General features: G+C 48.9%; 1 protein-coding gene across 5 annotated transcripts in view; it reads left to right on the top strand.

The window, feature by feature from the left end:
• Positions 1-25,940, top strand: part of VPS13D (vacuolar protein sorting 13 homolog D) — a 219,300-nt gene that overhangs the window by 154,524 nt on the left and 38,836 nt on the right. For 4 of the 5 annotated variants that reach the window (XM_084875266.1, XM_084875265.1, XM_084875264.1 and 1 more), the window contains 2 exons: positions 19,205-19,337; positions 22,015-22,210. In XM_084875266.1, coding sequence (XP_084731392.1) covers positions 19,205-19,337; positions 22,015-22,210 — 329 coding nt within the window. The remainder of the gene's footprint in view (positions 1-19,204; positions 19,338-22,014; positions 22,211-25,940) is intronic. The other variant, XR_014794224.1, reaches the window with a different exon arrangement.

Here is a 25,940-nt window from a genome sequence, read left to right as displayed (position 1 = left end):
CCCTTCAGTCCACAGGCCAACGCTCTTATCCACTGAACCAAACCAGCTAGGGCACATCTTTTAATCTGATGAATTAAAATAATATTTGTGGGAAATACCTGTTTGCTTTATTAGAGGAAGATATTTAAGTAAACATTTCCTGCAAGCTATTGCATTTATATAAGAACACATTGTTTTGGAAGCAGTGACTTTCCGTGTTTTCACTGAAATGAAAATTAAGAAGAACTTACTTCCAGAAGCAGCCATTGCCTCAGCTTTATGGCCTTTGTGATGTTTCCCAGCAGGAGGCTGTGGCCAGCGGGTTGTTTTTTTACCAGTAACTTGGACATTGGCAAGGAGGATGCCAGTCGGTTCTGAAAGAAGAGCTACTGACAGCTCCTGGAGCTTTATAGAAATGTAAAACCCTGTGGCATGCTCCTGTTGTTGCTTAATTCCCCCCAGCTTATGCATTAAGGAGTGCAAGTGTTATTAGTTTCTCTTGACAGAAGGAGAAATTGAGTCACAGCAAAGGTAACTGACTTATTAAGACGAGGGCGAGGCCCCGGACTCCTCTCTATCCCAGCTGTCCCATCCACCTCACTGCTGCTCTAGAAAGCACCCATGTCCCCTTATGAATTAAATAAAATTTATTTTACCTTGTAGCGTCCCCATGGGGCCAGCGGGGCAGGTGTGATCATCACTTCCTGTTTCGTGGTGGGACATTCCGTTCCACGGGTTCGAATAGTTTTGCCAAAATCCTGCAGTCGGGGCTGGCTCCCAGGCCTCCGGCTAAGCCCACTGCTTTCCCTGCCAGACAGCGTCCTCTCGGAGGAGCTTCCTGCTGGGGCAGACAGCTGTGGAAAGGCCTTCCTTCTGGAGAGGGCCTCCCTGTCCCGGCCGTGTGCGGGGTGCGTGAGAGGTCGGCCGGACGACCTCAGGGGACCTGCAGACCTCCAGGCTCCCGGTCCCTGAGAAATGAAGCCGGGGGCAGCGGGACGGATGCTGTCACTGCCTCCAGGCCTGCGTGGGATCTGTGTCCCGCCACAGCAGCAAGGGCAGCTCGCAGGACTGCCACATTCCAAGTCAGCTGGCAGGGCACATCAAGGTCTCTTTCTGAGTGAGCTATGCGGAGAGAGGAAAATCTCAGATTAAACACAGGGAGGAATTTGCCACTATTTTTCTGCAAAAGATAGAACACAATAGTGAACAGTGTCTTACTGAAGTTTTGTTTAAAAAAAAAAAAAAAGAGTACTTGAGAGACCTTGTTTTAATAACATTTAATATGGTATCTTAACTCTCTAATCTGTCTTTCCATTGAAACCCATCTCAAGTTCTTCCCAAGGGCGGTCCCAACCCCAACACCCGTCCCACTCGTTCCAGCCGCGCGTGGCCGCCACTCGCCTTGGGTCTGGGCCCTCAGCACCGTCGGGCACTTTAGTGGAAACTCGGGACATAGATCTAGGAAGGAACTCGGAGATCAGCTTTTCGCCCTCTCAGGTTGCAGATGGAGAAACGGAGACCCAGGAAGGGTCTCACAGCTCACTAGCCTCAGGGCCAGCACAAGAACTCAGGCCTCTGGCTACGGGCCTGCTGTTGGCTTTGAAGTAGAGGCAGCAGTTGTGGGTACCTGCTGCTTGTCCTTTTCGGGGTGAGGGAGAAGAAAGTCGTGGCCACAGCCCTGACGCGGTTAGTGTGCCTCCTCTCAGCATCCTTTATGCGGATTTATCTGTTTATCCGGGTCTTTACACGAGACTGAGCTCCTGAGGACCGGGTACTAGGTCGTGTCCACGCGGGTGATTTTACCCCAAGCCCTCGGGGAGCGGAAGCTGTGTTTTGTGTGAGGGTGGCTCCCCTGGATGGGGAGGGAGTGTGTCTCCTCTGAAACATGTCATCGTCCTTCAGCAGAAACCCCTGCACGAATAAACCCAGGCAAGGGCACCCCATCTGAAAACAAGACAGGATCTCCCCCAAATAAGTGGGGAGGCCCTCCAAAATCAGATTTGGAGGGCAATTGGTGAGATGGGGTAGAGGTAAAATTTTGATAGACACAGTCCTTGGTTGATGCCAAAAAGAATGTAACTTCGTTGGTTAAACTGAATTTTTTAAATGTCTTCTTAATGCTTCTATGATTATCAATTATGATTATTGTCACTGGGTTCCTTCTACAGTCTGAGTTGAGAGAGAAAGAAAAGGAAAAAGTGGACCTTTTACTGATTTTAATCGAGGGAAGAAGAGGCCACTGGCCACCCCTCAGTGAACACTGCAAATCTGGGTATGTTCCATTACCCTCTGTCCAGCAAGCTGGAAAGAACTTGATTATAAACACTTTGATCTGAACTTGTGCCTTTTCTGAATCGTCCTTCAAAAGGAATTAACTGTGCTGCCTCTGGCTGCCATGAGCAAAACGATTTCCACGCCGGCCCTGCTGGCGGTGGAAGTTTTTCCTGGCCTGGTCACCCTCTTCTCCTGCGTGGCCCAGTGGCGTGCGGGCAAAGGGGCGAGTGGGCCAGGGCCTCTGTACGTCACGGCTTCCAGCATGGCGCTGGGCATGGCCTGGCTTCGGGCTGTCTCTGTCCTCACTGGAATAGGTGCCTGAAACCTTCACCTTTTTGCCTTTTTTCTTTCATCTGGAACACTTCAACAAAGCAGCAGACCAAATGGTGCCTGGCCCGACCCCCCTCCGGGCCAGAATCCTCACCTGGGTTCAAACAGTCAGTCACACAGCGGAGCCCCTCCACTTGTCAGAGCGAGATCGCAAAGAGTTAACACTTTTGCTTTTTCGGAAAGTTATCTGTGAAGAGTATTAGTTGTTTAATAAAGCGTGCCTGCCCTCCCGGTGAACCCGCCAGTGACTCTGCAGCTGGGGTCATTTCAAGTTCACGCGGTGGACTTTTGACTGCCTTCTGAGTCTGTGAAAACAGTCTGCAGCTCCTGCGGGGATCATTCATTCAGGCCTGTAACACAAAACTATTGCCAATGGGCACCTGCTGGGGCGGCTTCCCAGGAGGCCTGGGAGGGAAGATACCAAACTCATCAGGCATCTGCAGAGATAAGAGCAGCGGGTCCGCTGGGAGCCAGCTAATAGGGCCTGCGCTCAGTCCCCACTGCCCGGCCAACAGGCTGTGTCAGAATGGATTAGGGAGCCCCGGTCAGGAGAGGATGTGAGCTAATTAAAGGCCTTTTACAAAGAGGAATAGAGGGAGAAAGAAGTGGAAGTGGGAGGGTGGGGGGTTGGAGCACATGCCCCAAATTTCCAGCACATTCTTTATTCCTCTCTCCATCCCTCCGAAGAGAAGAAAACAAATGGACGCGTCTGACATTTGGTTATTTCTAACCTTAAGTTGTCGTTCATTCTGCCCGGTGCTTATATTGCTTTTAGCTGCTCGTTTTGTGGAGTTACATTTATCATCAAAGACATATTTTGCCACATTTTCCCGGGAGACATCCTGTTCTTGAAATACGAGGTCAGCTGCTTGACTTTTGTCCTCTTTCCCCACTTTGACGCATCTGGGCAATGAGTGTCTGCTTGTGGTGTGTTCAAGGTTTTCCCCTTTCGCTTGGAAAATCCACTTGCCAGCTGTGTGGGAGGGTGCTTCTGGGAGGATGAGGTAAGTTAATATAATGCGCCATGATGCTCTTCAGTTTTAGCTGCTGAGGTGGGGGTGTCATGAGCACGCACCATCTTGAAAACGCTGCGTGGTGGTGGCATATAATTCATCTGACAATCACGCCCACTTCAGAAACAAGGTCCCCTGTGTTTGGTTTACCTGCTCCTTTGTTTATTTAGCCCGAAGATTTCCCACCCCACCCCACCCCAACCAGCGCTGAATGAACATATTTATAGATCCAGGGAGCTTCAAATCTGTGGCATTTTCTTAATCAGCCTCGCAATGTTACATTTCTACATTTCTTGAAAGCAGTTTTGTTCACACACAAACCCGGAGCCCTAACGATATCGTTTCTGATACATTTCGCATAAACTTAGCTGCGTGCAAAGAAACATTTGGGTTAATCTCGTGCTACATGGTAGCAATCCTAGGAAATTCCAATCAAGCCAACAACCTGCTTCCTTCATTCCGGCCTGTTGGCTAGCTCGCTTTGTCTGCGTCCTGATAAGGAGTGACCACAATGTTAATTTTGTATTTCCTTGCCTTTTGTCTCACACAGTCTGTTGTCCAAGCAGAGTAGGAGGCTTCTTCACTGCACTCGGTGAAGTAGTTACAGCGGAGGAATCAGGTTGGCCTTGTGAAATATGTTTGTGTACACGCGCTTGAAGTGTTGACGATGTTCATTGCCCTTCTTAGCTTTATTCCTCAGTTCTGCTGTATAGAAACAGGACTGCACGCTGAAGGGCGTTTGCATTTGACCTGGTAGCGAGTGGCATCTTTAAAGATGCTCCTAGCTAGTGTTCCCTGACGGCTTCCCCGTGGCCAGGTACTATTCTAGACTCACGTGCGCCAGCCTGCTTAGTCCTCACAGTAACCCTGTGAAGTGTAGTCCCACTTCGTATACAAGGACACGGAGGCCCAGAGGAATTGAGCAGCTTGCCAAGGCTACGAAGAGCAGGATAGGAACCTGGGTCGTCTGGGTCAGAGCCTGTCGAGTGGGCTTCCCTCTTGGACCCTGTGCGATGTCATGTTCATAGGAATTCACCGTGTGAGGCTGCGTTCCAAGGGGCTGCAGAGAATCAGAGGCACAGTTCAGTGCTTGCCTGCAGCAGCCTCTGTTGTAGCTCTTTGGTTGAGGCTCTTCCGCCCTTATGAGCCAGGGTGTGGGCTGAGACCCAGAAATGCTCTTCCCACCCCACACACTTAGCGGTGATTTAACGGGGTTCCAGGCCACACGAGAGCTGTCTGAGCATAGACCTGTGTGCAGGAACCATAACCTCATACTCCTCTGCTTATGTATCTACACAGTAAGGCCACATCAGCATGGGGACAGTTAAAGGTGCCAGGCTCTGTGCTCCGTGCGGGGCAGCAGAGAGAGTAAGTCAGATCTCCCTCTCCCTCCCCAGGATCTCTGTCTAGCTCGGGAGAAGGTCCTATAACTAAGGCTTCAGGGAGAAAGTGTCCCAGGCCCTAGGTCAGAAGTCTATGGTTCGGTGGGGCAGACCTCCCTACTCAGGGCAAAGGAGGCCTAACAGAGGAAGGAACCTTGAAGTCCAAGGAGGTATTTGCCATGTGGGTATGAAGTGGCGGGTACAAGAGGACACACGAAGGCAGCCCAGGTGGGGAGGCTCGGTGTGGGCCGCAGCCCTGGGGAGAAGCAGCCAGTGCCTCTGGACCGACTGGTCACTTGGGAGAGGCTGGCCGGTCATTTTACATCCCTGGGCCCCTCTCTCTCCCCTGACCAATATAAGTGAGTTCCACAGGGAAGAGAGAGACCAAACCGAAATGTTTATTTTTTTAAGTCCAGTATTATTGTCATGATACGACCATTTCTGCATATATCAAATGTTAGCTGTTAAAGTGTTACAGGTATTTTTATGTGTATAGGTAGAGCTTACACTTTCACAGAAGAGGCCAAAATAAAATCAACAGCCCCCTACCCTCTTGGGGGACAAAAACCAAACCTGACTTGCTTCCTGTAGAATTAGCGCTAAAACCAAATCATGACCTGTTCAGAGCAGAAAGGCTGCAAATGCAGCCCCGCTGTTCTTTCTGGCCAGGGCACCTCCGCCCCAGACTAAGCCGGGGGCTGCCTCCAGCATCTCCAATTAACTAATAGTGTCTGATCTAGATAGCGGAAAATCGCCCTTCCAGAACCCAGAGCAAACTGACTCGGTTCTGATAAAGGGGAGAAGGCGTTGGTTTAACCCTCTCTTACACAAGCGGCCTCGCAAGGCAGGAAGAAGGGGGCGGGTCCCTTCAGCTGTGCATAATTTGCATAATTTGGAGCACAGTAGATGGAACGTTTGCCATTGAGCCCCAAACCACATTTGGGGAAATTAATTTACCTGACCCCATTTGACCAGTCCATCAAACCGTGTTACCATTTTCTTTAGGCAGAGCTAACCCATAGGTGACCTCGGTTTGAGAGGGAAGAACATCTACAGGCGTGTGCTCCATGGGCCTTTACCTCCAGCCCTCCCCTGCCCCATTCTCTCCACATTGGGAGGTTTTCTCTGGAAATCCCTCCTCTCCTGTTCCTGTCAAGGCGGGTGACAGTGTTTGAGTGGAATTTTGGTTTTACTTGGGTAAACTCAAAGGGGACATGTATTGTGAGAAGCAGTGGGCACTGTTTCTCACCAGCGTTTAAACAATCTTTGTAGGTTTCCTGTTGGCTTCTTGGAACTTTGAGCCCTAACATTTTCCTACAGAATCTTAGGGCAGAGTGGAGACAGCTTGGTCCTTCCACTCTCAAGACCGCACTTATGTGGCTGCGTGGCCAATGTGTGGACACCTGCTTCCCACCGCCCCCTGATGCTCGCTGGCCAGGGGCGTTCGGCTGGTTTATTGAAGCAGCCCTGCCTCCGCCCTAGCTTCCCCTTCTCTCTGCAGTGTTCTCAACAGCATTGGAGCCACCCAACAATGACACAACTCAGGTTTGTGTCGTTGTTGGGTTTTTTAAAGGAACTATCTCCCAACTGGACTTTCTCCTCTTGTTCTTTCTGAAGTTCCGAGGCTCATTTTCAGTCCATTCTGCACTCACTCTTCTTTTGCTAACAGGAGAGGTTGTGGCATTGCCCTGAAACATCAGGGCAATGAATTCCTGTGTCCTCATGCCTCTGACCACTTGGGGACTTAAGTCGGCAAGGTTCAAGATCCTCTGAGACCTCCTCTGGCCCTCCCCCAGACCATTGGCATGCTGGGCAGAGGAGATGGCTGTGCCATCCGCCTCCGGGAGTTCTTCCTGTCTGGCCTCCTACTTTTTGCCAGGGGCTCTGAAAGGCTGATTTTCCTCCCTGGTGCTGATCTCAGACACGCCCTGCAGGTCTCTGTCGGCAGCCCCAGAGCAAGTGATGTCCGTGCTCCTGCTTAGCTGAGAGGTGCTAAGAAAGCTCATCAGCTGCCACTCCCTCTCTAGGTTCCTATGTTTCCTGTTACATCTGCACGTCTGAGTATTTTTTTAAATTATATTTTATTGATTTTTTTTACAGATAGGAAGGGAGGGGGGTAGAGAGCTAGAAACATCAATCAGCTGCCTCCTGCACACACCCTACTGGGGGTGTGCCCGCGACCAAGGTACATGCCCTTGACCGGAATTGAACCTGGGACCTTTCAGTCTGCAGGCCAACACTCTATCCACTGAGCCAAACCAGCTTCGGCCACACATACGGGTAATGAGGGATACCGTTAGGTGTTTTGATGTTTGTCTTATTTACTGTGGTACATGCCTTCAGACCCTTCAGTCAATAGAAAAATAGGCAGGGGCCGAAACCGGTTTGGCTCAGTGGTGGAGCGTTGGTCTGCGGACTGAAGGGTCCCAGGTTCGATTCCGGTCAAGGGCATGTATGTTGGTTGTGGGCATATCCCCGGTGGGGGGTATGTAGGGGGTGGCTGGTCGATGTTTCTCTCCCATCGACGTTTCTAGCTCTCTATCTCTCTCCCTTCCTCTCTGTAAAAAATCAATAAAATATATTTAAAAAAAAAAAAAAGAAATTACAAAGACTTAAAAAAAATAGGCAGGGGAGGCAATAAGTGTAGAACTAACTTATTTATAAATATACTTTTATTTAATTCAGAAAGGAAGGGTGAGTGAGGGTGAGATAGAAACATCAATGATGAGAGAGAATCATTGATCATCTGCGTTCTTGGGATTGAGGCGGCAACCCGGGCAATGTGTCCTGACCGGGAATCGAGCCGTGACCTCCTGGGTCAAAGGTTGATACTTAACCACTGCCCTACGTTGGCTGGGCAACATTACATTTTTGATAACCATCCATATTTATCTGTAGCTCATGTTTTCACTGCTATCTAGTCCTGCAGTGTTTGAATGTGTCATAGTGTGTCTGGTCTATGTTTGGACTGCTTTCCAGTGGTTTGCTATGATGAGCAATGTTTCTGTGACTTTGTTCAAGGTCTTGGAGCACACGCACAAGAGTCTCTCTAATATACACTGAGGCGTAGAATTACTGGGTCATTGAGTATTTATTCGTCCCATTTGTGTGTGTGTGTGTGTGTGTGTGTGTGTGTGTGTGTGTGTGTTAAATGGTCAATATTCATTTAGATTTATACGCATATTTGTCCTGTTATCATTCATTCTTTTCTTTGCGTATCCATACAGGGTCTTTATCCACAAAAGAACTTCCTTTTGTGGGTCCTCTGTAATGGGTTTTCTCAGGTTGGTTCCCCTCCAGAACATATATTTATTTCACCCATATTTTTAAAGATAGTTTCACTGAATTTAGAATTCTGGATTGGCAAGTTTCTTTCAGCCCTTTAATGATCCCGTTATTGTTCTATTATTTCTGTTGAAGGAGCTGTCAGTGTTATTGTTGCTTCTGTGAAGGTGATATGCCTGTTTTCCTTTGACTGCTTTTAATGTTTATTTTCTGTCTTTAGTTTATAATAATAAATGTGCCTAGTTATGGTTCTCTGGGTTGGGATTTATAAAATATCTTGAATTTGTAGCTTGATTCTTGCTACAAATTCTTGGTTAATGTCACTTCAGATACTGCTTCTGCCCTCTTTCTCTCTTTTCCTTCTGTGACTCCAGTTACCTAGAAATTGAACTTTTTTTTTTTTAACCATGTCTGTTAAGTTCCTTTCTGTCTTTCACCCTCTTGTTTTTATTCATGCCTTGATCTGGATATTTTCTGCTGACTTTTTTTCTACTTCACTAATCCTTTTTGATACTCTGTCCACTCTGCTCTTCAGCCATCTATTAAAATCCTAATTTCAGTTCTCTGGTAAAATTTTCTATCTTTTTTATAACTTTTGGAAGATCATTGTATTCTCCTTTAAACATTGTATCAAATAGCTCTAATGTCTGGATAACTGCTGAGTGATTTTCTGTTTCTTTTTTCCTTCAGTTTTCAGTCATTTTATTCACTCACATATCTAGTAATTTTTATTGAATGCTGGACATTGTGGAAAAAAAACAAAACAAAAAAAAGTTCTTTTTCTCCAGAGAGGATTCATATTTCTTCTTTCCTTCTGGTGCCCAGTGCTTGATTTCCTCCCATGTGTACCTCCCCTGCAAAACTTGTTTTCTGAGCCTTTCATTTGCAGTAAAGGGTATATAACAGCAAGAACTTCCCAGCGGGACTTGTATTCAGTAAGGATCAAAGCCTGGTATTTAAAGGGAAGGATCTTGAGGAAGGATTATTTGTTTCTGGGGAAGGGCCATGGAAAGGGGGCTGGAGAATCGGCCTCAGCTCTTGAAATCATAACAGAGGCCCTTAAGGAAACCTGGCCTTCAAGAATCAGTTCTATTTAGATCAGAAAACGGATGAATCTTTTTGATAAGCAAGCGTTAATTAGCTCTCTTTTAAGTAGGAAGTATATTGAACCAGAGCCCATTTTCTATTCTTTTAGTAATTGAATGTTTTCTCTTGAAACCAACCCATCAGAATAGTCCCAGTGAGTCACCTTCAAAAAGGCAGCTAGCTATTGAGCGCAATGAATTGTGTTTTCTTCCTCATTCTAGGACTTGTTTTTTAGGCTGAAATTTATTAACCTAGGAATGGCTAATTCAGCAGTGAAGGGCTAATTCTGCTAAAAACAAAAACAAAAACAAAAAACCCCACAAACCCAGCAGATGGGTGTGAATGTTCAGTGTCCGCTCCCAACCTTCATAGGGTTGTAAGATGCCAGAGGTAAGAATACCCTCTGAAAGGCCACCAGGGGCCTCCTGGCAGAGCCCAGAGGCTTCTGAGGAGCTTCTGGGAAATAGAACTAAGCCCAATTGCATTTTTATTTTATTTTATTCCACCTGACAGTGTGGAAACTTTCCATTTAAAAAAGAATCTTCTGCCGGGACCGGTTTGGCTCAGTGGCTAGAGCGTCGGCCTGTGGACTGAAAGGTCCCGGGTTCGATTCCGGTCAAGGGCATGTACCTTGGTTGCGGGCACATCCCCGGTAGGGTGTGTGCAGGAGGCAGCTGATCGATGATTCTCTCTCATCGATGTTTCTAACTCTCTATCCCTCTCTCTTCCTCTTTGTGAAAAATCAATAAAATATATTTTAAAAAAATAAATAAATAAAAAATAAAGAAATAAAAAAGAATCTTCCTTTGGCCTTTCACTTGAGCCTGGGACCAAGCCACGCTCAGGAGAAATGAGACAGGACTTAAGTACCTAGGATCTATCTGCCTTCCATTCTCTATTGCCCCCCCCCCCCGCCACCCCCCTTCCACAAAAGAGGTTCAACCTCCGTGGGTCTCCCAGATGCTGAAGACCTAGTCCCAGTCTGTGGTCTCATCTAGCATTCGTCACAGTTGCTGAGGCATGGCCTCCCTGAACAGGACCAGAACGAAGGGTGGCCTTTGTGTCTTTAGCTTCCTACAAATGCAGGCGGTAGGAACAGCACCTTGGCTTCTCTGGGACAGTTGCATTGCTCCTGGATGGCTGGGTGGTGGTGGGAGAGAGAGGAGTGGCAGAGATGGAGAGGCGAGGAATGGAGGCTGAACGGGGTGCCCTTTCAAGATCGTGCTCTGCTCTAGGAGCACGGGTGGTTTGTGCTGTTCTCCCCGTGTAGTTTCTGGAGTTGGGTTTGCTTGATCAGACCAGCTCTGAGTAATTAAACCTTTTAGTTTTGAGGCTTCGGCACGCCACCTCCTTCAGCAAATCCTCTGCCGGAAGCTGGGGGGGGGGGGGGGGGGCGGAATAGCAGGCCACTCCACAGGCAGGAGCTCTGGAAATCACTGGCCTTGGTCCCTGCCCCAGCTGGCCGCCATCTTTCTTCCCAGCCTCACTGGAACATGCGAGTTGTAAGTGATCCCCTAATGAATGTTTACAGAACGTCCTCTCTTTCTGGGCCTTTCCAGGGGGTGACAGTGAGAGTTTGGGGAAGGGAGAGGGGGAGCCTGGGCTGCATGCCTGAGGGCAGGTCCAGGTGATGGAAGGTGTGAAGTGTCTGAGTGGGAGCATCGCTCAAGAAGGGGTCCGAGCCTGGGCTCTTCCTTGTCCAGGGATCACGTGTAATTTCTCAGAAACTGGGTCATTGACACACTTCCCTCAGCCGCCTTCCTTTGTCACCCCACTGCTTGGAAAAGAAAGAGACCTCACCTGGGGTCTCTATGAGATTTTTACTGGCGCTCAGGAAGGAATTTCCCATGGTGATAATAACAAAAATCCTATATTACCCAGTATCATTTGTGGGTAACACCTAGCAGACTCTTGTTAGAGATAGTCGTGGTCTTTTCATCTGCACAGCAGTGACAATAGCAGAACCCACCTCGTGTGTTTGTTGTGAGGATTAAACGGATTAAATGATTTCCCAACTGTTAAGTCTGCAGAGCAGTGCCTGAGGTGAGTGTTGCTGACCCGTGTTCACAGTTCCAAAGGTCACACTTCGGTCTTAGCAGTTGGAAGCTTTTCTTTATCAGTTTTGCTATTTACTCACCTAACCCTTCTTTTATTTGAACATCCCGTTGGGGAGATTTTTTCCTGAAAATCTTATCAAGGTATTTCAAACCCTTGAAACAAACCTGACTTTTTCAGTAAGAAGTTCAGCTTGTACCGGTGCCCGCCACCTGGGACTGTTCTCCATGACGTCACCCGTCACCTTTCTCCGGGCTTTTGGCATTAGAGAGAATCTATCTGTTCACTTGAAATGCAGCGTTCTTTACAGGAATGAAGTCCTTGTGGCTGGGAATGCGATAAGCTTGAGCTTCTTCTCTGTTGTAAAATGTTTGGTTGCATTTCTAAGTTTCCGTATTTGGAGATTTTCTTTTGTTATAATTGACTTCCTTCTCTTTGTTCCAGAATGGGCATGGGTGATTCCTCGGTCACAGGCTGAGACACACACAGCATTCAGCTGGGGAGGGAGGGGCAGTGGGGCACTCAGAGGAACAGACTTTGCAGTGGTAACCTCTGCCTTTACACATTCTTCGTGTTTTCCCCCAAGTATTTTGAAAACCAAGGCCTCTCTGGATTAGCAAGTCTGTGGGTCGTGTACTCCTGTCTTTAGATGAAGACACCAACCCTGAAGAGAACGTGTGTGTGTGTGTGTGTGTGTGTGTGTGTGTGTGTGGCTCAAGTTCACCCCGTTGCATCTAGTGACAGAGTTGGGATTGAGATTCCTGGCCTTTCAAAGCCTGTGTGCTTTCCTAGTGTTGAAATAGTCTATCTGCCGAGTCAGACATTGTGGTGTGACCACCTCGCAGGGTTCTTCTTTTTTTCTTTCACGTCATATTCTATCGGGGTTTGGTGCTGAGGCATGGGCTGTTTATGCATAGTGACCTTGTTAGATGGCAAACCGGGAGGTCTCCCGTGGGGTGGGAAGGCGTGCCCCCTCGTGTAGCCCTCACTGTGCAGAAACCCCCCTCGGACTCTGCCTGGGAGCTGCACTCTCAGCACTGCCCCATCCCCTTCTGCGGAAGGTGCATGAGGCCTCGCTGATGAAGAGCTGAAAGGTGGGGGGACACATCCTGTCCACAGCTGGGTTTAAAGATTCACCCCGCACATGATTCTAATTTGCATGGAGGAGACCGGGAAAAGAGGACGTGACTAAGCCATGACACTTGTGTGGTGATGAAAATCAGTCTTCCTGTGGGTTTTCTGCTTATTTCTGTGCTTCTAGCCTCATAGCGAACGCCACCGTTCCTTATTAAAGAAAAAGCAAAACCCTATCCGAGTGCTTCACACCACTCCCAGCCTCTAGATTAATCTGAAACACATCTGAGTTCACAAGTGGGTCAGAGCAGCCGCGCCGCGGAGGCTTGCCAGTTCAGCAGGCGTGCGGCCTGGGCTCTGGGAGGCAGGGCCATCGTGAGGTCTGACTTTGTTGCTTATGTTTGGACCTTGTGTGCCGAGATAATTCCGGGTGGCTTTGGATGACTTTGTTTCTTAACTGAAAAGGGGTGTCTGTTGCCTGATAAGTGTTTATCCGTGAAAGAGCAACATGGTGTGTGTCTTAGGGCAGGAGGCCTTCGGGTCTCCAGAGAACACCCACTTCCCCCCTCTCCCCCCAACCCCCCTCCACACACACACACAAAGGCAAGGTCATTGGCTTAGGCGTGTTGCTAGAATAGAATGTCAGTCGGAGCTGTAAAATGTCCTGATTGTTCTCACTCAGGGTCTCTTTTCTGGATCCTTTCCCCTTTCTCTACCTTCAGGGGCTACACACATAGTCACAACCGAGCAGAACTGAAAACAGACAAACCTGCTCTACATCTACTGGATAGAGATCTGGGGTCCAAAAATGCCTCTCTCTTGCCAAACCTCCAATCGTTCCATGCCCTTTTGAAAGGCCCTTTCCCTGCCCCCTCCGCCGCCGCCTTCCCCATTTGGCCGAGTGAGGACTAGCTGTTTGGTTTGCCTTGTGTTGGTGACAGATACCCACTGCTCATTGGATCCCGTTTTCCTTTAACCCCTCCTGGCTCACAAGTGTCACAAGAGGGGCTTTCAACATCAGGGCCAAACTCCCTCTTGGCCTCGTTTTGAGCCGTGGCCATGCTGACATCATGAAACGGAGAAGCGGTGGCATCTTAGCTGCAAGGGACGAGTCATCCTGACCTGAAGAGGTTTCCTAGCAGTGAGCCAGCCCTGGAAGCCTTGGACCGTTGCTCAGAAACTCAGCAACGTGCCGGCCGTGGGTGCCGGCCACCGGGCCAAGCCCTTGGCGTCACCTCCTAAACCCCTCGCAGCACTCTAGAGGCGAGGCCATCTGTCTGATTGTTTGTTTACAAGTGGGTAAACTGAGGTTCAGGGAAGATCAGCAGCTCTCCCCGGGTGCATACTTGGTGAGGGATAGAATAAGAACTTGAATCTGTGGGCCCTGTCTGATTGCCTGTTCACGTCCTCCTTACTCACAGACACAACATGTAGCTAGCTGGTTTTTGCAAATGTGTGTGTTCAGCTCCTCATGGGCAATGCCGAGCAGAGCTGGAGCTGTGCTGGGGGCTGAGCCTCGCAGCTGGACAGCCTCCGACTTGGAAGAACACAGACTCTCCTCACACCGCAGGCCTGGCCCTTCTCTCCCTTTTCCTGTTCTACGTGCTCCCCATCTCCCCTGGTGACAAGAAAAGCACCGTCACCGGCAGCTCCTCAGCGAGCAGGAATATGAAAGAGGAAATTTCCATTAGGTCAATAACTGTGAAAGAAGAACCCCGGAGAAGGGGGGGAAATCCAAGCCGAGGCTCCTGTTACGCTGGCCCAATGCCGTTGGCATCCCAGGCCTGCTGCATATCATGAAGGGTCAGGAAGACCGAGCGGCCAGGACAGAGGGACACAGTGTGAATATGTTTCTCCTTCGCCATTCCAGCATCTCCCTGAATGTCAGTTTTGTAAAACCATCTGTTCTGAGCCCAGCCCCAAAGCCAGCCTAATTTGTGGTGGCTCCGTTTCTGTAGACAATGGGGTTATTTTTGGAAGGCGGGGTATTGACACACACTGTGGGTCGGCGAGGCAGTAGAACTGACATCTTGAAGTTGTTCTGACATCTTTACCCCCTGGCTGAAAATATGGCCTCAGAGAAATCAATGACTTCAGGCTGTGGCCAGAATTCACGAGTGTGGTGTGCTCTGAGCGTCCTCTGCTGAGAGCAAGAGGGGGGGAGGGGAGGGCGGAGAGCACTGTTGTCTTTGCAAATGTAATAGCAGGTTTTCTGAAGGACATTCTGTTCCTTGGAACCTTTCATTTTAGCAAGGACACTCTTCACTTGCAGCCTTAAGGATTTTTTTTTTTTTGTATGTGTGGACTTGAAATAGCTACAAAATGAACTATATTGACTTAAGTCTCTGCAAATGGTCCTTGTGGTGTTGAAGTTATGTTTATGCCGAGTAGGGTTACAAATCATCTGCAAATTACCTCCCAATTGCTAGCCCTTTCCCTGTGTGCAAGCCTGGCACATGCTCCCTGCCCCGTGCTTTATGCCCCTCCACACTCACTGAGCCAAACGCCTCGCAAGCAGGCCATCGCACTTAGTCCTCCCAGCAGCCCCGTGGGATCTAACTGTTCCCATTTTACACGTGAAGTAATTGACGCTTCACGCTCCATGCAAGTATTTTACATGTCCTGCCTAGTGCTTTCTGTGTACATCCTTGTAAGTGGATGGTCTTTCCCCATTTCAAAGAGGAAGAAATGGAGGCTCACAGAGGCTGTTATTGTCCATGACCTTACAGTTAGTAAATGGCACGGTCAGAATTAGAATTCTGGTATGAATGAATGTCTTCCCGTTGTGCAACATACATACCTCCTGGCTGACGTCCTGAAGGCAGGAGGCAGGGACCACTTCTCGTTATGGTTCTCACTTGCTAGCCTGGCACGCGGTAGGATTGGGGTTGGTTGACTGATGCATAGCTGAGTTGAATCTGTTCCTCTCCTGATGATTGCAGCCTTTCCCCCAGTGCCGCCTCGGATAGTTTTCCTGGGCATGATCTGAGTACCTGCCTCCAGCCTTCATTTTCCATTTTGATCAGCCACGAACATGCCAGAGAGCATCTGCTCTGAAAAGTTTTCGAAATAAATTCGATGGATGTCTTGCACCGTCACTCCCATGGGATGGGGTAGCTCTCATGAGTGTCCCCGCTCTGTTTTGACGACCATGTTCAAAGTCAAGGACTTGGTGAAATAACACTGCAGCCTCAGGGGAGACAGTGCCAGAGGGCACCATAAAGCGAGCTTACTGGAATCACCTCCCTCTCCAGCCCAAGCTGTCACCCTGTCTTTGAGGGAGAAATCAGATACCGGGTGTGATTTGCTTTCCCACTGAGGTGGGAGTGAGAGATGGAATTAAGGATGACTAAGTGCTCCCACAGCGAGAGAGAAGGCTCTGTGGTGCCCTGGATTCAGCGCTCAGAAGCCCAGGCGGCTGGCCCGAGGCCCGGGCTTTAACCACAGGACCCTTCTCCACGCTGGCTTCAGTTTAGTTCCTATAAAATGTCTCTTTTCGTAAAATCTGATTAGCCTTCATCAGTCTGGTTGGATGGATCGGAGATTTCAACATCTTCCTGTATTTTCTGGGTTCTCAAAGCCACATTCCTAAGGGTGAAGATTTTATCTTTTTAAATACATTTTTTATTGATTTCAGAGAAGAAGGGAGAGAGAGTGAGAGATAGAAACATCAGTGATGAAGAGAATCAATGATTGGCCACCTCCTGCATGCCCTACATTGGGGATCGAGCGTGCAACCCGGGTATATGCCCTGTCCAGGAATTGAGCCATGACCTGCTGACTCATAGGTCAATGCTCAAACACTGAGCCACGCCAGCAGGGCCTGGGTGAAGATTTTATATTCACTTCCTGTTCGTGTCTTTGTATCCTTTACTTTTACTCACAAGTGACAAAGGACAAGTTCAGCTGGCTTGCATGAGTAATTCCTTTACAGACAGAGGAGTAGGAATAAGGTGACTAGATTGTAGGCACCTTGCCACGGTCAAGGTGGGCACCTGAGAAGCAAGCACATGGAAGACCCAGCATTTAAGGGAAAAGTGCTCTCTTAGACCCTCTCGTCTCTTCCTTCTGGGGTCAGAGTGGTTTCTACAGAGAACCCACCACCAGACAGTGCTGGGGGCCGTGGCGGCTGCACCGGAATCTGTTGGCAATTAGGCTTGTGGCCCAGGCTCACTCATAAACCTTGGGTGTTAGGCTTGCTTTATTGATGGGGGTTGCTGCAGAGGGGCTGGTGTGGGGCAGTTTGCCTAGCTTATTCTCCCACATTCTCTAGGGGGAGGGGGCAGGACATTGGCAATTTTAACTTCTTCCTAGTCAGCTGCTGGGATAGGTAGATGGGCCTTCGCTTCATACTCCTCCAATGAAACCTCTCTCTTCAAGCAGATTAGGAGTTTAAGGAGAATGCGAACAAGGCCCTGAGAGGAGCCTGGGTGACTCTTCAGGTGGAGGCAGCCCTCACCCCACAGTGCACTTCTGAGGACCGCAAGTTCCCTTCACACCCATCCCGACCACCCCTGTCCCCACCTCCGGAGGCATCCCGCGGCACTGTTGTACAAACTCAGAATTCCTGCACATGGCAGGGCACTTTGGGCCTTTCCAGAAACAAGGGTCATAGTTCCCCCTCCTTTCACAGTTCCTGGGCGCTCCCAGTTTGCGTTCTGTTGCTGCTGGCCGTCCACGGGTGGAGGAGGCGTCTTACCGACACTGTCCTCCTTGGGACTAGGCCGGCTGCCCTCTGTTCCCACCTCCACCCCCGGCAGCACCTAGGCCTGCACCGGGCCCACCATGCGTGTTTGATAAAGACATGCTAGCTTGGGTCATAGATCACACGCTGTCAGCTGGAAAGGGCTTTGGAAACCGCCGAGGCCAGCGCTAGTTTTACAGATGGTACGACTCCAGAAGCTCACTCCGGACAGGGCTGGTTGGTTGCTTTCTCCTTATTGATGGTAAGTCCTAATGCAAATGACCATGATGCTAAATCTTTGAAAGAAAGGCGTTCTTCAGATGATGCAGGGTTTCCCCTTGGACTGGAGCGACTGGTGATAACAGGAGGAATGCTGACTCGATGCCGCACCCTGAGCCGCGGCCACATGGCGGTGGCGGTGCTATCACTGCTCTGCAGATGCCGAGAGGGGGCCCAGGGTGGGCTCCTCATCGGGGTCATGTAGCCACTGGAATGGTTGAGAGAGGGCTAGAAGCTGTTTTGGTCAGATGCCCAGGCCCGTGGGTTCCTGACTAAAAGCCCCACTTAGCGATTCACAGCGCTGGCTTCACAAACACTCCAGGGGGTCCCCATCCTAAAGGAAATTGTAAAACTAATTTCCATGTACTTTCAGTTCTCTAATGAGGGAATGACAGGGAGGGAAGGCAAAAAGCAACTAATGACAGGGCTTGCCTCTCTAGAAAGGTCCTTAATCACTGCCCTGGGTCATAAAGGCATCTGGGCAGTAAGGAAAGGGGGGCTCCCACATGCTGCTGCAGGGACCGCTGCTTCCCATGGAGTCGCTGCTCCTCCTCCAGTCCCTCTTCTTACCCAGAAGCCCCTCCCCCTGTGAGTCTATGCCTGAGGGCGTCCAGGCAGATCTGTGTGACCCTCTCCCGACCACAACGTGGCAGGCCTCGTGGTGGCCACCCAGCATCCCGGGTCTTCGGGGCCTCACATCTCGCCACTGCGCTTTCTATCTGAGCAACATTCCTGTGTGTTTTCTCAAAGGTTAGTCCTGGGTCATTGGCACTTAAACCACTTGTTTTGGTAAATCCTTCCCGAGAAGGTTAATTATATATTTGATATCCTTCCCTTTTTATGCCTGAACGAGGAGGATAAGTACCCTGTGGTTTATTAACTGTCACTTTAAACCTTTTCAAATTGTCTTGTGACAAAACAGACTTTTATGTCCTTTTTATCCAGCGTTGATGAATGGGACAGCTTCTCTGGTTAAAATAGGCCAGGATAAATAAAATCTCTGTCTGATTGGTGGGGGCGGAGCTTACATGGGAAGCCATGAGTTCACATGTGCCACTTTTACATGTGCTTCTTTTTCTGCTTGTGACAAATGGGGCCGGCACCTAGGCGCTCGGTAATTAGTGAATAAGTGAAAGAAAAGGCATTACTTAGGGGCAGTTGATTACCCTAAGAAGTTTGATGCCAGACCCTAAAGCACTAATTTGCCATGTTTCCTATTTTGTATCTCACTGGCTGTTAGAGCAGAGAGCCTCAGTCCTTTAATATCTCTTCCCCCAGGCCATTTGGTTAAACCTTTACTTTTTTGGTAAGTTTGCAGCAGAATCGAGGAAGGTAAGTGTCATGATGGATGTCAGTGGTGGTTTGCAGGCGTTGTGTCCACCAGTAAGCGTCCCATGCTTGAGAACCACTCTCCTGGTGCACACAGTGTACGTAACTCAGCAGTTTATCTCTCCCTCACTTGGCATTCACTGAATCTCAGCGATGAGCAGGGAGGGCATTTATTTAAAACTAGAGGCCCCATGTACAAAATTCGTGCAGGAGTAGGCCTTTCTTCCCTCAGCTTCCCTCTGGCACCTGGGACCCAGGCTTTCCTCCAGCTGCCGGCAGGCACCCAGGACCCGAGCTTCCCTTGCAGTCGGCTTTGTTCGAAAGGATGTCCAGTCTAATTAGCATATTACACTTTTATTATTATAGATAATTAAGTAATAAAAATTCTGCTAAGCGTTTAAAACACTTCTCCTCCTGTTTTTAATCCATTGCAGTTTGCGGGGACCTTGTCGGATGGCTTAGGAAAGACGATGGACAACCGGCATCAGTCGGAGCGGGAGTACATCAGATACCACGCCGCCACCAGCGGCGAGCACCTGGTGGCCGGCATCCACGGCCTGGCCCACGGTAAGTCGCCTGCTGTGGCTCTTCCGCCGCGGTCCCTCAGGGAGGCCTGTTCAGCCATCCGACTGCCAGCGGGGAAAAAGAGCTGACAGCAGTGTCGATCCTGGCTTGGCATTGTGGTGTCGGTAGCCATCCAAGCTCTCTTACTTTATTCCCCTTTCAACTGCTACCACCTGTGAGAAGTCTTCATTCATTTTCAGAGTGTCATGCCCATGGCCATTCCTTCCTGCGCTCTGGCTTCTGTTCCTAAGGGGTCACCAAGTGTAAGCAACAAACCCCTTTTTAGAATATGGATCTGCTGCTTCTAGACTTGCCCTCCGCTTACTGAGCATTCCTCCCACAGAGTGAGATGTGCAAGTGGCCGCCAGGTTTGTGGCCCAGATGTTTTGTGTAAATACCCATTCTCTGAATTTGTTTGAATTCTGGCTTTTAATGCTTTGCTTCAGACTCATTTTCCTTTTGTTGAATTTTTTTTCAAAACTTCTTAGCATGGCATTCATTAAGGCCCTTGGAAATACCAACCCAGCCACCTTTCCCGACCATTGTCCCCAGCCAACCAGGGCCTCTTACTGCTCCTCTGCCTCACTTCATTGCCTCTCAAAATTCTGTTCAGCCTGTAAGTCCCAACTCAAAGGACATTTGCCCCACTCCGCTGTCCCCAGTTAGAATTAATGATGATGAGCGCACACATGGCGAGCGTGGCTGTGTAAGTAGCCAGCTGTGTGCATCTTGCCTCCCTGATAGGCTGTGATGGCCAGGAGAGCAGAAGACCACCTTTGTCCTTGCTACCTCACATGATCCCTGGCATGTAGCTCATGCTTAGTAATGGTTACTAAAGTGAACCGTTTGTACCAGATTACTACCCTGTTTCCCCGAAAATAAGACAGTGTCTTATATTAATTTTTTCTCCCAAAGTTGTGCTAGGTCTTATTTCCAGGGGATGTCTTATCTTTCCAGGCGCTAGGTCTTATTTTTGGGGAAACGGGGTAGAAATAGTCTGAAGCTATCAGAAGTCATGTCAAGACTGAGAAGTTTTAATTATCAGCATTTGAAAGAAGAAGGAATGTCAATAATTAAAAATCACATGTCTCTTTGAGTTTAGGAGAGAGTTTTTGTTTATCAACTTTCTAAGGGCGAGGTTTGGATTAAAATGCCTTTCTTTCCCTAAGCCTGCCCAACTGGAAAGGGAGCGTTCCCCAAGGAGACATCAAGCTAGAAGTAAAATTTGGCTGAAATTAACCTGTTTATGTGCTTTAAAAGTTGATTGTTGGGCAATCATGTGGGGTTAGAGATTTAATCCTTCTTTCTAGTAACTGCAGTGACATGCATTAGACTGACAGAGGACTGTTTTTAATGAACATAAAATGCTTTGCTAGGCTCTATTGCCTCTATTTACCCAGCATTCTTGGGATGCAGGGAGAGAGCATGGCTGTCCTCACTTTCTCGATGGACACACCAGTGTGGTGAGAAAATAGGGAATCATTTCAAGGTCGAAAAGTCCCTTCCAAGCAGGGATCATTAGGTAATACGTACATCTTCAGAATACAGGCTGTTCATTCTGAGACAAGAACCAGGGGCCTCAAGGGGGACCCATGAAAGCATAGCTGAGAGATCCTTCTTTCACGATGAAAAGGCCCTTCACCGATAACAGACCCTTGGTTTAAAAGCTGGGGTCATGCTCAGTTCTGTCTGTAGGCCCTGCTTGACCAGTTCAGAAAGAGTCTGTCTCTGCATTTACTTGGTTCAGAAGGACAGGAAAGGGCTATTGCCTCACTGGGGCGAATGCACCAGAATCCAGAAGCGTGTGCATTGTTAGTACGTTCTCACCCAAGCTGCTTCCTTTACCAATTTGTCTCACTAGAGCTGAAGCGTCTAAAGAGCCTCCTCACACCCCCATCGCCACCAGGTAAACATCCTGTGAGTGTCCCTGGCACAGGACCCGGAAATGCTCCCCGGCCTGGGCCCGCTTCCCCTGGAGGCCACGTCCTCTTCAGCCCGGCCAACTCCTGGCCTCTGTGGAGGCTCTTTAAGGTCATTGCTGTCAACTCTCAAAATGTTTGGAATATCTTTTTGACCTTGATTAATCTTTCAGACTCACTCCCTGAGGTTGCCGCTGGCTCTGGCAGCTTTTTAAGGATGCCCTTCACCAGGCTTTGTCATTACTCTGGTCGCCTACACCTGCTTTCAGCTCCATGTGCCACCGCTTTTACCCGTTCCAAACGTTTAGTGGTGCTGGCAGGTCACATAGTGTTCTTTGAAAACTGAGGATCTGTACCTAGTTATCTCTCTGCCTTACATTTTATGGAACCCCGAGTCTCCCCCAGCGCCCTAGTTTCTTGACTCTAGATTTAATCCCACTGTCTACATCCTCTATGTGACCCATATGCTGCCCATGCTCTGGAACTGAAAAATACCACTTTTAAACTCTTAGCTCTTCTTTGATTTTTAAAACTGGAACATGCTTTACTTCTGACTAATATATAATATACATTCTCTGCCTCCAAACAAGAGGCAGATCTGCTGGTTCTCCACCTTGAGTTGGCCTGCCTGTGGCCTGTCAGGAGATTGAGGAAGCACCCCTGAGTTACCTGACAGGTGCATGGAACTGAGGGGTTTGGCTTGAAGTGCTGTTGCTTTTGTTCTCGGCCCGGTTACAAATAGCCCTTGTCTTTTTTGCTAGGTATCATTGGTGGATTGACCAGTGTTATAACCTCAACAGTGGAAGGTGTGAAAACAGAAGGGGGTGTCAGCGGTTTCATATCTGGCCTTGGGAAAGGGCTTGTTGGCACTGTAACCAAGCCAGTGGCGGGCGCCCTGGATTTTGCATCAGAAACAGCCCAGGCGGTGAGAGACACAGCCACGCTTAGTGGCCCCAGGTCAGTGGTCGTGGGGGGAATGGCTTTTGTAATTTCCAGCCCAGGTCTGCTGCCTCTCCTAATCCATCCTGCTGTGTTTCACCTGCTTTAATGATATGATTTTTCAATATCTGATTGCACACAACTCACATTTCTGTCTTGCCTAATATAAATACATGAAAACAAGGCACACAAATCTGGCATGCACTTTTGCAGATCCACGTCTATGTCTGTATCTGTATTTACTGGGTACACACTCACAATGTTGTTTTTCTTCGTTAGAGGGGTCAGAAAATAGCATTACATTCTTAAAAACCTCCCCTGCTCACCAAACTAACCAGATCCCCTCCTGCCCATTAAGAAAAGCGGTGTCTTGCTCCTGAGCCCCATGGCATAGTTCTGGAATCCCTGAAGTTGCAGTTCACCACGTGGGTCTGTCCCTTCCTAGTTCTTCTACTTGAAACTGCCATCTAGTCCCCACCTCACAACGAAACCCCACCAGGCGGGCACTTCTGCGGAAGGATGCTTTCTTGCCTTGATACCCGCTGAGGCAGGACATCAGCCACAGCTCATATGGCTCCAAATCCCAAGAATCTGACTACTCTAACTTAGCTATTTATGTGCATGGCCTAGATTAGCCTCCCCTTTTTCAGTGACTAATTGGGGATTTTATCAACAAAGGCTACGCGGTAATGAATATTACAGCTCTCAGCCAAGCTGGCCTCCACTTAAGCCCAGAAAGATTTTGCCGCTGCCTGCTTAATAGATGGTCCCTGAGTGAATTAGTGTGCCCTTTCGAATGCTAGGGCCTGGACCATGTCCACACCCTCTCGCTCCCTCGTATAGGATTTGAAGAAAAATCGTCCCCAATGAAAAGGAGTCCACTTGTCTGTCACCAGGAAACGTTCCCTATGACACATTACTGTGTTCTGCCAGAAGGTCTTCCATCTGGAAGCAGCTGCTCTTTAAAAGGATCTGTAGCGCTTACTTTAGTTAACTTACATTCTATTCTCAGACACAGAGCCCAACCAGCCCTGGAGTATATTTTGAACCATTTATGAAATTAGGGAGAGGGGAAGGGAGAGCCTTCAAAAGTATTTTCAGTTACTTTTTCCATGTCTGCTCAAAGCCCAAGAAGTCTACCTCCAGCTTCTTGCTAGGACAATGAGACTAAAGAAGTGAAAGTAAAGTGTTCTGAAGGAACCGTCGTTATTCTTAGAATCCCAAAGCAGTCAAGGAATTGAGTGAGTGGTTTCAAAAAAAGTCTGAGGTATACGTGTTAACACTTACAAAGCTTAGTTTGTGATGGTAACTTTAATGACCTGGCCAGGAAGAAATCACTTGGCTTTTCTATGCTGTGAGTGTGGAAGTCTCGGTAAAATGTTGCATTCTTTGTAGGAGCACAGGGAGGGCACAATGGTTGGTGTTCATGGCGCTTTACCCGCTCTCCAGCACGGCCATAGAAGGTTCACTTTGGTGCCAGCCAGCGTATGCCTGCCATTCAGGCATGGTCAGTCAGTGAATACTGGTTGAAAAGTCCCTAAGAACTCGGGGTTGGGAACATAGCAGAGCTATAGAGAGCAAGGCTGTCCTTGGTCTCAAAGGGCTACAGTCAAGGCGGGCAGCAGACATAAACCAGCTAACCCTGTAAAGAATCATTTGCTAATGTTAGGGTAAATGGCACAGGTGATGTGCAGGTGCTATGAGACTGTGTGATTGGAGGAGATGAAGGGGAGGAAAGGCTGGCTGTCGGAGCTGTGGTCAGTCAGATCAAGAAAGGCTTTTCTAGGGAAGTGGTGTTTGCGACGAAGCCTGAAGTGCAAGTAGGAGTTGGCCAGGTGACAAGAGAATCGTGTTCCCGGTAAAGGGGAAAGAGAAGCTATGTAGTTCGCCTCAAAGCAAACAGTAACTGGGCAGTTTCATGACGTTTCACTGGCTAGAGCAGCTATCTGCCTAGCTTTTCACTCCTGGAAGCAAAAGCTTCAGTGATAAGGGACGAGCATTGGAGTCACGGGCCTGTGGTCCTGGAAGCTCAAAGGAGGGGGCATTAAACATCGGCATCTCCTCTCTATTCCCAGAGGAGCCAGGAGTGGGAGCACCCTGGCTGAAGCTCTCAGAGGTGAGTGGGACACGTGCTAGACCCATGCTAATCGGGGGCCTCCAAGAAACTGGCCCTTCACCCCTTATTGCACGTGGAAGGCATCACAGAGGCTCCTGAAACACTTCAACCAGCTTCCCTCCGTCCGTTCCCCTGGGTCCGGAAGTGGAGTTCTTACCCACATGTGAGAGAGAAAAGAACACAGCCCCCTTCCTTCTTAGCTCTGGGCCCTTGATCCCGTCTCCTAGCCTATCTAAGCCTCAGTTTTCATCTATAAACTAGGGAGAAATATCCCTGTTTACTTATTCTGCCTCTCAGAGGTTTGAGGCTTCAATAACCAGAGTTACTTAATGCGAAGCTATAAAGAACTAGAAAATGCCGGGTGAGACTGGTTTTGCAGGTCACAGATGAAAGGAGCAGCAATTCTTGCAGGTGGAGAAATGTTCCAGAGCCTGAGGGTCTGCCAGATGACACCGTGGTCTCTTAGGAGCATGCTAGCTCTGCTCCGGGACGCGTCACCCTGGCTTCTTGGAAGTAAGATATAGCCATCCCTGTTGACTGAACAGGGTCCAGGGGCGTTACGCAGGGTTTCCCCCACTGTTTAGACAACAGGGACTAACAAATGATTTGAAGGGATTAGAAGTGAGATGCTGACCGAGCGCTGACCTGAGCCCAGGGACTGAGCCAGGAATAGAACCCAGGAGTCCAAGAGTTCTGCCTCTGAGTCGGCTCTTGGAATGAGACTTGCCGCTTCCTCTGTAATATTTCATCCAAGTAAAGGCTTAGATCTTAGCATCTATGTTTTAAATGACCCAAATTTTAAGCAGATGAGAGCAAAGAAAGTCATAAAACTGTGAAGGAATACTCCTTCCAGTAATCCATCTGAAAAGTGGCCTTACAGGAAACACTGGCCCCTCTTGGTGTTTATTGGAACACGGCGTTATTTATAGGGAACCCCCCTCCGTGAGTCCTTTTAGATTAAAACACGTCCGAGTTCCTCTCCTGGTTGGAGCATGCAAGCATTCCAGAAAGACAGCCCCCTGACTGGTCTCTGAACTTCCCACGCAGTCTACAAGTTCTCGGGAAGCAGGTGGGGGTGGGGAGAGGAGGGCGGAGGACAGCAGAGCCCTTGGCCTCCACATGAATGCTGTGGACCAATAGCCCCTGCTGCATTTGTTAACTGTACAAGTATGTGTGGTTTGGAACCGAAATTAGAAGCCTTTTCCAAGGCAACGTTCTGCTGGCTCAGGTTGCATCGTCTCGTCTACGTGTACTGGGCCACATTTGTCTGTTCCCAAGTAAAGTTTATGAAAATGGCACCGATGCAGCCACTGGTGGTGCCATGGAAGCCGCGGGGAGAAGCCTGTCGCCCTTCAAACAGACCGGGCCAAGCCAGGCACCCACCCGCCGTGCTCAGCTCTGGGCATGCTCACTGGGCTTGGACAGTAGTGTTTGCAAAGCCACTTTGGTAGAAGCTGCAGAGAGTCCGGAGCAGCCATTTCACAACAGAAGGCAAAATACCACCGAAGAGAGAGGAGTGTTCCACGCAGGGCTGTTGACTTGCTTGTTTATTTCCCTAAATACCATCTGTGATAGTGTGAGAGGCTCTGGGCTGCATGGATTTCAGGAGAGGAGCACATGGAGATTGATGAA

This window comes from Pipistrellus hanaki, assembly GCF_964339955.1.
Source record: "Pipistrellus hanaki genome assembly, chromosome: 2".
NCBI lineage: Eukaryota > Metazoa > Chordata > Mammalia > Chiroptera > Vespertilionidae > Pipistrellus > Pipistrellus hanaki.
The sequence above is the reverse complement of the archived record's forward strand: the minus strand, read 5'-3'. Positions and strand labels throughout refer to the sequence as shown.